Source organism: Pseudoliparis swirei, chromosome 5, assembly GCF_029220125.1.
Source record: "Pseudoliparis swirei isolate HS2019 ecotype Mariana Trench chromosome 5, NWPU_hadal_v1, whole genome shotgun sequence".
Lineage (NCBI taxonomy): Eukaryota > Metazoa > Chordata > Actinopteri > Perciformes > Liparidae > Pseudoliparis > Pseudoliparis swirei.
This window is the reverse complement of record NC_079392.1, coordinates 19,360,720-19,373,117: the sequence shown is the minus strand read 5'-3', so window position 1 is coordinate 19,373,117 and position 12,398 is coordinate 19,360,720. Positions and strand designations below refer to the sequence as shown.

The 12,398-nt window shown below is 41.0% G+C and overlaps 1 protein-coding gene across 3 annotated transcripts in view; it reads left to right on the top strand.

Moving 5' to 3' along the window:
- Positions 1-12,398, top strand: part of negr1 (neuronal growth regulator 1) — a 165,133-nt gene that overhangs the window by 103,425 nt on the left and 49,310 nt on the right. For all 3 annotated transcript variants that reach the window (XM_056413925.1, XM_056413924.1, XM_056413923.1), the window contains one exon: positions 3,937-4,068. In XM_056413925.1, coding sequence (XP_056269900.1) covers positions 3,937-4,068 — 132 coding nt within the window. The remainder of the gene's footprint in view (positions 1-3,936; positions 4,069-12,398) is intronic.

The following is a 12,398-nucleotide window of genomic DNA, read 5'->3' as shown; positions in this document are numbered from 1 at the left end:
ATTAACGCGTTAACGCTGACAGCCCTAGTAATAATGTCCCATTGCAGACTCTTAATTGTATTACAATTTGTTATCAAATATGTATGTATCTTATTTTATATATAACATTTATGCTAAAGTACAAAAATTCAATAACCGCTCTCAACATGAGAGGATTTGGGAATTTTGCCCAGGTCTAGAGGCAGGGGAAATGCAATTCCAAATCTCCTGAGCAGGTGGAATCAACTTCCTGATTTCAGGTCAAACTGAGTGCAAAATAGAGAACTAAGAAATAATATTGTTGCCTTTCAAAATTGTTGTCAATCGCATCCAAGCTCCTGTTGCCAACGAACATATTTGTCGAGGCTGTGCAACACTGTGAGGCAGAAGGGAGAAAAGCCTGTCTCTGTTCTCAGCCTGCTGATTGTACCTCACCACATGACTTGTGTATTTCATCCATAAGTTTCAACTCGACTCAACTGTCATTGCTTTTGGACATTGATTGCTCTAATGTGCCCTAATGCAAACACCAGCCGCCACCCTTCTTGGGCACATTAGTGATTAAGTGTGTTTCCCGTGCAGTGACAAAAAGGTTTCTGTGGTTTCCTGCTGGAGCCACTGCATTTGACTCGACCATTATTTCCATCGCAAGCATCAGGCATACTTGGTCTCATGGGTCACTGCTTTTGATTTCATTGCCCTAGTAAAAGAGACACAGTGGATTTCCAGATCCTCCGTATCAAAATTCCCCCATTACGGTAAAATACACTGGAGCTGTGCTCTAATGGTTGCATATGGGTATATGGGTCAGCTTTGTTAACTCCATGTTGTGGTGGGGGGGAGGGGGGGGAGGAATACACACAAAACACTGAGACAAAAAGTCTGTCCTGCTTTTATAATCCCTAACTGGACGAATGAAGTGCATGCATATAGTCGACATCTAGAGCCGACGTCACAAAGTGCTTCACAATAAAAGCAACAGACAGAACCGAGCTGTGGAGGTTCTGTGATTTGTAGCATTGATTAATGTATGCAGTAAACAAGCGAGACAAAGTGGAATCTCTAATGCTTCACTAAATCCATAAAAGCTGTGTTTGCAATATTTAGACATTCATTAGAATGATTAAATGTAATTGTTTGCTTTGTCATGTACAGTGATTGTGCGTGTCTCTCCGACACACTTCCAGCTATTGTGCATATTTACATGAACATGTCCTGCTGCGAGTACATTGTGGCGTGAGGGAATCATTAGGTTTATGACTAAATGATGCTTGATTTGCCCCGATATGATTTGCCTCATTCAGATGTCATCTGAACTTTACTGCCTGCATCATAATGTCAAAGTATTTTAGTACTGATTATGTTGGTACAGATATCTGAAGAGATATATAAATATGTGGCCAATTTAAATGTCACTGAAAACTACATTACTATTAAACACCATTCTCTCGGCTTTTTGATACAGTAGGTCAGCGGTTCCCAAACTCAAGAATGCCACGGCCCAATTTGAAATCTGAAAATGTGTCGGCGCGCATCACGGCAGGGCGATGCGACCCGAGAAGTGTTAACGGGGGAGTGCTGAGCGATTAAATATATCTCTTGTTCTGCCTGTTTTGTGACATACATGCCTAAAAGGCGCCTAATATTTCTAGACTGAAATAATATCGGCATTATAATTATTATAACTAGGAGGATTTTTTTAGTTGCCTATTTTGTGGAGCCCCCTCAGGACTTGGTGCCCTACGTGCAGCGCGTCGTGCGCGTTATGGGAGAGGCGGCGCTGATCACAACTCTGATCAAAACATAAACTAGGGATGATTAAATGACCTTCAGAATTTAACCGATTAAAAATGTATTAACCGACAATGTATGTTTTGTATACCATTTTCTCCGGAGCTCATATATATTTACTTTAATACTACAAGAGGGCGCCCCATTTGACATTGTTTTTGTTTGGCGGTCAGAAAAATAGGTCAGATAAAAGAATAACACGTAATTTAAATCATAAATATTTTTATATTCAAAATTTTTTCAAAATAAAAATTATTTATTATTTTATTTATTGACCTAGTAGCCCTCCTCTGCCCACCTGCAGTACCTTCGCGCCCCGCTAGAGATAACCGTGGGTGTTCAATGTAAAAATGTCTTGCTACCTACCGCGCGAGCGACTTGAAGAAACAATTAACACATCAACCCAACTGTTTAAGCTGAATTTAATTGTGATGTATTAATTCATTTTGGATTAGATTTAGTGCTTTAAAAAAAACTGCCCATTTAGTACAGTCAAGTAACACTTGATAGTTGATGCTTTGTTCTGTAGAGATCTCAGACATGTGGCTGATTTTGACAATAACCTGCTATCTCATATCTATATCCAGTGCTCTCGTGCTTTTACCCCAATCCAATACACCTCTCCCCAGTCTTCAAAATCCTTTATTAAAATAAAGCGTCTTTACTGGTGGAAAGCCCAGCTTTGAGTTCATATGCACCGCCACAAAAATAGAGCTCTTTCTGCTATTTTGCCATCCCTGTGCTTTCTTGGCATATTAACGGTTCGGTTTTTCAGAGACATCCGGTGCTTGTTTATGGATCAACATTCTTCTTCTTGCCGTTGTTTGTGTAGCCACCGATATCTTTGCCGAGACTCTTGGACTCCATTGTTGTGTGACAAGAGACAGGAAAGCTCATTATCAACAATGCCTTCAGTTTCAAGTTTTATGACGAAGTAGAAAGCAGATAAAAAAGCTACCATGGTTACAGAAGAAGAAAGCGGTGATGTATGAGAATTCAGCTCGCTTTCAGGGGAGACTGGCACCACCGAATGGCAGCATTTCTCCTCCTGAAGAATTGAGGGGGTCTGGCAACTCTTTTGTGAGATATTGCTGAGTCAGTGTCAGGTCTCCGCTGTTTTGTGAACAGTATGTCAAGCTCAGTTTTGCGTGATTGTGAACCCAGATTTATCCCCATGCCTAAACACATCTTCCATCACAAGTCACCTTTATCCACCTTAGAAGTTGTCTACGCATAGATTTTCACACTGAGCATCACTCAGTGTTCGACCATAATCCTGTTCTCTTCAATACACATACACAGCGCTGCTGGGATCCTATAACCATTTATTATTAAAACATATCCAGTCATTTGGGTTTTCTTTACTTGTGTTATTCAATTCAGTTTATTTTGTATTGCCCATTCTCACAAATTACAAATTTTCCTCAGAGGGCTTTACAATCTGTACCCATAGACATCCCTGTCCCTGAACCTCACATTATGAACTCTGTCTCTCTGCCAAGACCTGACTTAAAATGACTTCACTTATATATTTCGGCCTGACTATCCTCTCTGGATTACGGACACCAATACTGTATCTCATTATTGCTTCTTTCCAATTATCATATTTTCAGTGACAATATTTGTGTGCAGTATTTTGTACTGTCGTATTTGAATGTTTCTTCCTGATTGGATTGGACATAGTTGTGTGGACTTGAACTCCCTCCAGCTCATATGCCCATTGTGGTGCTTCTCTGCTCCTGCCTTTGGCACTACTGGCTAACTATCAAGCACTGACATGTGCATTGAGCCATCCAGTCTGTCTGTCTTCCAGGAAGTAGCTCCAACGGCATATTGTGGAGTTAAGCAAATGATGAGTGGATGACTGGGAATACACCATTACTTCATTTCCTGCCACCCTATCAATATAAATGGATCAATGCACTGCTAATCCTCTGTTATTTTAATCAGGAGTTGAGCACAATACCTAATCGCATTGGTTCTGCTACTCGGGCTTTCACTTGAAAGCTATTTATTACAAATGCCACCAGATTTCAGCACCCATACACAGTACCCATACATGTGTCACAGCTTGGATCTGGATGTGTGTTTCAGTGTGTGTTGGTATTTGTATATTCTATATTCTTTGTCCACACAGTGTAAGTATTTTGCCTTTTCTATTTCCAGCCAGGAAGCATGACAATGGCGAATATCTTAACATCACCGGCATCACAAGGGACCAGGCTGGAGACTACGAATGCAGCGCTTTAAACGACATCGCCTCTCCTGACACCAAAACAGTAAAAGTCACAGTCAACTGTAAGTAAATGTCTTTCTTCGACCACGCTCCCCTTTTTCACCGACCCCTTGCAGACACATGACAGACATCGGGGCAGTCTTCAATGATACCAGTGTCATGTCCCTAACGGTGCACTTCAATAAAGTACACCTTTTTAGAAGTTTGAAAAAGTAAAAAGCGAGAGTGAGAAGTTCCCTTAATATTTAATGTGAGAATTCCCTTTTTGTCTGTGCATGTAGGTGATTAATTCACACTCAGGAAAGGTCTGACTGTTCAAAGCACTATTCCATTATGCAGGTAATGAGTCTTTCAAAAGAGTGAGGAGACAGTAATGAGGAGCCAGGGCATTAATGAATGATACTGGGCCGGAGCTGTCGTGGTCACATGGAAATCACCGCTCGTAAGCATGAGCAGGAATAGGTGCTTGACAATCACTGCCATTCCCTCTCCTTTTAAAAATGCTCCTTTACTTTTCTATCATTCATGGAGGTTTCTGCTCAGATGCCCTGTGCTAAATCTTACTTTTGGCAAAGCTGACCATGCATTTCGCCTCAAAGACAGAGGGAGAGGAAGAGTGAAAGAGAGAGCACTCCTCGCCCAGTTACTGAGTCATATCCTGAAAGCTAATCATGCAAGCTTTATGCAAGAGTTATTTTAGTCACCGTATTGATGATTTAACTCTTCTTCTTTAAATCCAAAATCCACCTCTCTGAGTTAATACACTTTCATTGGAGCTTTGTTATATAAACCTATGACCATTATTTGTGTGTAATGCCGGCTCTAACGAGCTGGGTGTGAGAGGAGTTTTGGATGCCAGTTATTTATAGCTCAACTGAGACGTGGGTTCATGGCTGAAAAGTGCTTTGACAACTGGGAGTGCCTTTCTGCTGCAGAACAAAAGAGATATTCACAGTGATTGATAAGCCTTGTCATAGTCAGACACTGCATTTTAAAGCGAGGCAGCAGGGTCGTATCCAAACGGAGTGAATTGATTAGGAGGACTTCCCTTTGCTGTCAGGGAAAGTCACCACAGCTTGAGCATCGGAGCGATACTTTGGGTGGGAGTGTGCTGTAGTTCGTCAAGTGTTAAGGCAGAATGTGCCCCGAGTTATCTAAAGCTTACAGAGCTACAGAGCTGTTCCTGTCATTGACCAGCCACTCATTCTTTATTATTGGCGTGTACCACAGAGGAAAATTGTCCAGATATCTTTAGTGGACTCTTTTAATAATTGTAAATCGTATGTTGTCTCATGGAAACTGTTTATGAAGCCTAATAGGATGTTTTACATAATCCTTTCGGTAGAGCACAAATTCAAGTGCTGAAAAATGGATACAGAGGAGGTAACTGTATAGGCTATAAAGTCTGGCATTACTTCTGCCTCTGGGTTTCGGTCTAATTGTATCACGTCACTGGCCTTTGTTGGAAATGCTTGGAATGATTAGAATTCATAAAATATAACCATTTTGGGTGGGCTGCACGGTGGTGTAGTGGCTAGCACTGTCGCCTCGAGTTTGCGTGTTCTCCCCGTGGCAGCGTGGGTTCCCTCCGGCTTCCTCCCACCGACCAAAAACATGCAGGTTAATTGAACTCTAAATTGCCCATAGATGTGAATGTGAGCTTGAATGGTTGTCTGTCAGCCCTGAGAAGGACTGACGACCTGTCCAGGGTGAACCCTGCCTTCGCCCAATGTCGGCTGGGATCGGCTCCAGCGCCCCGCGACCCTATAGAAGGATAAGAAGTTTGGATCATGGAAAACCATTTTGAAATACTTTCATCAAAAACAACAGCAGGAATCTGAGTGAACACACTCAAGTTACACATGAATAGCAAATGTCTACATAAAAGCATTATCTGCATTATCCATATGCTTCTTTTCAGGAACTAAGCAAAACAGCAAGCTGCAATATCAATGAGAAAGTATTTTTTTAAAGAATCCATTGGGTCTTGAAATGATTTCATGAGCCTGAGGAATAGGAGAATATCATGACCCATGAAGTAGCTGGTAAATCATTATCACTATAGATGGAGATTATGTACATGTGTAATTGGTCTTGAAAGGTAGCTCGAGTGGAAAGTTATTACATATACAGTACCATGTCTTTCTGACAAGTCTTATTCAAAATCGGTCTGCAGTGATAGTGTCACAGCCTGTGTCTCCACGAAGTGTAGAAGCCAAAGCTCCCTCCCACTTAATTCATGGATGTTTCATTATTCCTATGTCCCATTTCAGGAATGGATAACGTGTAGTTCCATCGTCAGAATGTTCTGTCCTCATAAGCTCCGTACGCATAAAGGCTCCTGTGTTGTTGTGGCTGTTTAGCATTCGGAGACGACGAGACCTGCATAAACAAATAATGTCACCGAAAATGAAAGCAGCACATGGCAACGTGAAACAGTCAGTGTTTCAGCTCTCAAAACATTTTGTAAATATGTTTAGTATTTTACATGAAAGGTGCCTCGTCCTTCCTATGTGGAGACTTGAGACGTGTGCTCATTTACGGAGATAAGGAGCAGAATAAATGCATCAAAGTTGTCCACTGGCGCGGCTGAGATGGCCACAGCGGGCAGAGCCTGAGCCAGCTGGTGGCCACTCTTCAGTGCCTCCTCTCCACCCCGGTGCAATTCTCCCTTGGTGAAAGAAAAGAGAAGCATTTGGACCATATCCCAATCCGCTGTATCGTTCATGCTTTACTGTCACACATCAAGCCGTATTCACCGAGCAGCCAGGAGCGTGCGATAGTATTGATGAGGGTCAGGTTGACCGAATACTGAATACAAATAAAGACGTTAGCTTCCAGAGAAACTCCAACAAGAGATAATTACATTGAAGAAATTAGAAGCAAGAAATTAACGTTATTAAAAAAAATATTGCTTTGTACGGGCACATGTTCAGACAACTGTTTTAATCAGCTGCTAAACTTCATAAAGGTTCTCCTGGGAGGTTCTGCTTGTGTCAGTTTTGCTCCCTCTTGTCAGTCATCAACATGCAATCTGAAAGATTTTTAAGTTACCACACAGAATGATGGCCGGACATATGACGATTGCTTCATTGAATGTGTTTATGTAACTCTGTAATGTTTTGTAATTTGTGATAGTGGGCTGTACAAAATAAACTGAATTCAATTCAATTGGTCTCATTTTCATACAGATCATCTGGTTTCATTGGATGTTGTTGTTTTTTCATTATGTAAGAGGCTGTGATGATATTCATTGACTCTGGCAGAGTATCAGCATTGATCCTCAGAATCCTTTTTGTTGCAGTTTTTCTCAATTGTGTTGGCTCATTTGTCGCAACCGTGTTAACGTTCTCAAATCTCTTGGTGCATGCAGTCAAAAGTTCAACCAAAAGATGTAGGCCAAACACATGCTTCCAAACATTGTTAGTCTTAAACAAAAAGAGAATGCCCTCAAATATAAAAGTTGTTTAAGTATGGCTGAGAGCCATGGACATGTTCCTTAAATGCACTCTTGTCCCATGTGTTCTTTGGAGGGGGATACGATACCCTGCAATGTTCATCTGTGATGTCATCACAAGCAGCATCCACTGCAACAAGCAGAGACATCTAAGCTGCCTTTCAAATCCCCAACCTTATCGTTTTACTTGGAGTACATCCTGCAGCTGGCCTTACAAAGTCACACTAATGCATGATAACGTTGCATCTTGAAGTTTGACCAAACTGCGACCAGATGTAGTTGGACATCCTGGTATTTTTGGCATTCTGCATTTGACATAATACGTGTTAGGACAAACTAAATCATCTTCTGGCACACTAAACAGTATGATAGTTTGAGTATTCAAATGAGTTAGTCTTGAGGCTGATGATAATACAACTTCCACCACCATGCAGAAAATAAATCCTCAGTTAGATTCGGGAATGGAGAACATGGTGGAATGAACACCGTCCGCATGAAAGAAAATCATTCCCTGATGACATTTGTTTGGTGGAAGTTTAAATTATAGCAGGCAATTACAAATGTATAGCATTTCACACATTTCACGAATCAAATCATTTCTACTGTAGAATCATACAGTTACAGCAAAGTAAAATATTCTCTGTTCTTCTCTGTAACTTCAAAAAGTATACACAGGCCTATACTGTAAATATATATACTGTAGGTCATAATGACGGAAAATCCATAACGCAGTACAATAAACTAGGTGTAGTGCACACCACGGCTTTACCTGCACAGACTGGTGGCGTGGCCCCATCACAGTCTCTGTCAAATGGTACCTTGCAGAGTTGTTTTATGGCCATCTGATGTTTTTTCAACACATCTATTGTGGAGATGCTGGCAGAGTCGATATTCTCAAAGATGCCATTGTCCTCAACGGTTGCTTTCTGGATCTCTCAGAGTGAGGTCATTACTTTCTCCCGACATGTTGTCTAGCTCTTGTTGAAGTGTAAAAATTGCTCTACTGCCACCAGCACTAGGTCGTTGCGGTAATCCAGTGCTTCACGTTGTAATTTTAGAAAATATATAATTTTACTCTTTGCGTCTTATACTGTGTTTGGATGAATGAAGACTAGCATTGTTTACATTTGGGCTACACTCGGGAGACCCGCCTCTGTCTTTGTAAGGGCCATGGTTTATGACATGGTCCACAATTGTGGCCCATATTTTATCTGGGACAGCTCTGTCTTTATACTCCTCTGCCTCTTCTTCTCGCTACCTTGGATCCTAACTAGGATCCTAACTACTCTTCCTTGACCAGGAATATGCCCCCGTTCATAGTTCACCTTACCATGTTTGGCAAAATCTATAATCATGAAAAGCACCTGTCAGCTAGATTGACGGCAAGGCAAGATTGGTTGATGTAAGATTTGAGACACTCACCATTCATTTGTAAAGTTCACGTTTCACAGAACAGGCAATGTACCGATTTAGCAGCTTTACACAAAAAAAAATCCATATTACTGGAATCATATTCCTGGTATATGTCTGACAGATTTATTTCCATTGAATGGCCTATTGTAGGCTATGTGATGACTCATACAATAAAATAAAGATTAAATGATTCAGAGAGTACAACTATTTGACAGACAGATCAATTTCGATCAGCATGATGTATTTAATTGGTTGGAGTTTTTGCAAATTACAGATAATTGTACTTGTTTTAAGATGCAAATACACAAGATTCAGAACATGATAGTTCAAAACAGCAAACAACTATTTGCTATGCAAAGATAAAGAGGAGCGCTGACTGAAGTGGCTCACCTTTTGTGTGGGTTTCTTATCGCGGCTTCTTCTTTCTTCATTGACATATCACGTCTGCCTGTGCGACTCAGCCGGCGCCACATTGTGAGCCGCTGAGAGGCAAAATAATTCACCTTTAAGTGAATGAAACATTCAAATCTGTGCCCAGTGATTTGGAGGTTTGCTCAAGTTGTTTTGAAAATGTTGCCAAAGCAAAAGCAGCTAGTGATGTCTTTCTCTTTTATCATTCTAATTAGAGAGCCAGGGAGTGAGTGTCACTGACATTTCATGGGTTGATGGCAGTCTAATTAATTAAATTAAATTAAAATATCTAACCAATTTCTTTTTGTTTTCAAAACGCTTCCTTTTGTAAAGCTAGGAGTATACGTGACCTTTGGGCTAATTGCAGATTAAGACTACCAATTAAAATAAGCAAACCAGAATAATGAAAACAAGTTTAAGCTTGAGCATGTTTGGAGTTTTAATAACACGAGGCAGGCCATAACACTAAGCCTGCCATTTGGCCTTCTGTGATATGATGAGTTAGAAGCAGAAGGTTGAAGGCATTGTCACTCTGCAGCTACTTCCAAGTGTTAAAGGACCCATATTATGCCCATTTTTCCACAAGTTGATATGGTTCCTTGGGGTCTTAATGAAATGTTTGTAACATATTTTGGTCAAAATACCACAAGAATCATTTCAAACAGCACCCTTTTTACCCTGTCAAAAACACCTCCCCACAGATTAACCTGTTTTGAGTGCCTGTTCCTTTAAATGCTAATGAGCCAGCTCCCCCTCCCCCTCCCCCCTCCCCCCCCTCCTCCACGAGATGCGCTCGCCTAGCTGCAGTGTTGCCAGGTCCGCGGTTTTCCCGTGGAATTGGGCTACTTTTGAAGTGTTGCCGCGGGTTGAATTTTTTGTCCGCTGGTTCGGGTAGACCTATTTTGCATGCAAATTACATGAATATCTTTAAATAAAAATCCATATTTAAAATGAAATAATTTATTTATACCCAAATCCTACCAAACTGACTCCAGATCAGCACGTACACGCCGACACATCCGCGCACATAGTTGAGCACACTCTCACTAGCAGCACCCCAAGTTCGAGAAGTTAGGGCTCAACAGGACGTTTCTGAATGTCACTTCTACATTTTTGTTTGTTTGTACATTGGCTAAGGTCTCACAGTCTTGTTAGCGGTTTTGAGAGCATAGTGGTGCTAGAGATTCGATTGCGTGAATAGTTTGTGCATATATGAGGATGTAGCAAATACAGTGTGTTTATGTAAGTTACTGTTTGTGAAAGTGTTTGTGTAAATGCAAGTTACGGGAACGCCATAAAGATATAAATGCGACATGAGTAAAGTTCCATCTGTAAACTAAAGTGTTATCTGACAACAGAAAGTGACCAAGCAGGGGCGGGGGTAACGTTTTTACCTCCATTAATTAGCGTTTAAACCTTGTTTACTTATTAAATCGTTGTATTTTATGACTTATTTGATGACTCATGTCTGTAATATGAACACAACTTTCAAATAAACTTTACCTGCAAAGTTGTGGTGGGGGGCGGTCCAAGGCCATGTAGCCAGACTCCCTACATGGGCGTGCTTCAAAATCTACGTAGACGTTGGTGGTGATCGCATTTGACGCACTCAAGCATATCGTTTCTGACATAGAGGAACCGCAACAAGCCGCGTGAGTTGTTTTTTTCCAGCGTTTTTGTGTTGGGAGACATGCCAGATACCCAAATTAACGTATAGAAGCACTAACAAAGTGGAATTTTCATAATATGTCCCCTTTAAGTTCAGTTCATGTAACCTCTGTTGAAAATTCACAAAGGCTCTAAAGACGACATTGATCAGACGGCATTAATGAAATGACTGGCCTGTCCTCGTGTCGTCTCGTCTTTATACATCAGGGGATGAGTGAATGACAACTGAATAGCGTCATGATCTAAACCTGAAACATGGCAGTTACCCAGAGGGTGATGCGGTAATCAGATTACCTGAAAAGCCCAGCGTGGCGAAAAAAGATATTTCAGCAGTGATTTTTACCTGATGAAATCTGATCTCTGACCTACTTTTCATATTTAGATATTCATCTTCACTGTGGGTGGGTGCCTGCCGTTATTGGCTGAAATTCTCACTGCACAGTGTGACTCAAAGGCATAAATATCACTTCTAGGTGGCGGAGTCGGAGGAAGAAATGAGAAGGAAACAACCGTGAAAAACCTCCTCCTGGGATAAAAAGACGGTGTTTGATTTAATTAATGAAGCCATCTTGTTGTAGACTCTGCATACAGATAAAAACAATTATAAAAACGAAGAAAGCCAAGGTGCCTGACCTTCCTCTGTAGTCTGGACAGGGAGAGCTGTCGGTGCTCACTTCCTATTGAAAGAGTGAAACTGCAGACTTTAAGTAACATGCTGCAAGATGGGATTTGACAGTTTGCACAAACTTTAGTCACACATGGAAAGTATACAGACAACCAACTGTCTTGTTCTCCATTTTATTTGCTCGTCACTGTTTCAAATGCTTCAACCAACGCCGTTTCTAACCACGCCAGATGTTCCAGAAGCTGCCGTGAGTCAATTTGAAGGAAATAAATGTGTAAAGAAGGCAGAACAGTTGATGCTGTGTTATCATCAAAGATTGTAATGATTAATGAGGAATAGGAAGATGCTGGTCTTTTGGGGATATCTGCCTTTCTATAATATGTTTAATGCAAAATGTTTCCTTTTTATATGAAGCCACTGTAACAGCCACATTAAAAAAGTTAGAATAGAATTGAAAGGCATGGTCTTCAGCACACATTTGGACGCTTAACCCTTGTGTCGCCTTCGGGTCAATATGACCCGATTCAATGTTTAACCCTCCTGTTACCTTTATATTTACTGACATATTTTACCCTTGAGGTCAATATGACCCCAGCTATTAAAATCTCCAGAAAATTATTAGAATTAATATTGTTTTCCAAGTTTAAGTGTGAGGTACTTTATGTTTGTTTGTTGACTCCCGAAAGAACACCGACATTAAACATTGAATCGGGTCAAAATGACCCGAAGGCGACACAAGGGTTAAATAAAGGAGCAACGTCAGAGATTGGCAGCCATTCGCTTGCCTCTCAAATGCTCTCAACATGTCGATTTCGAAC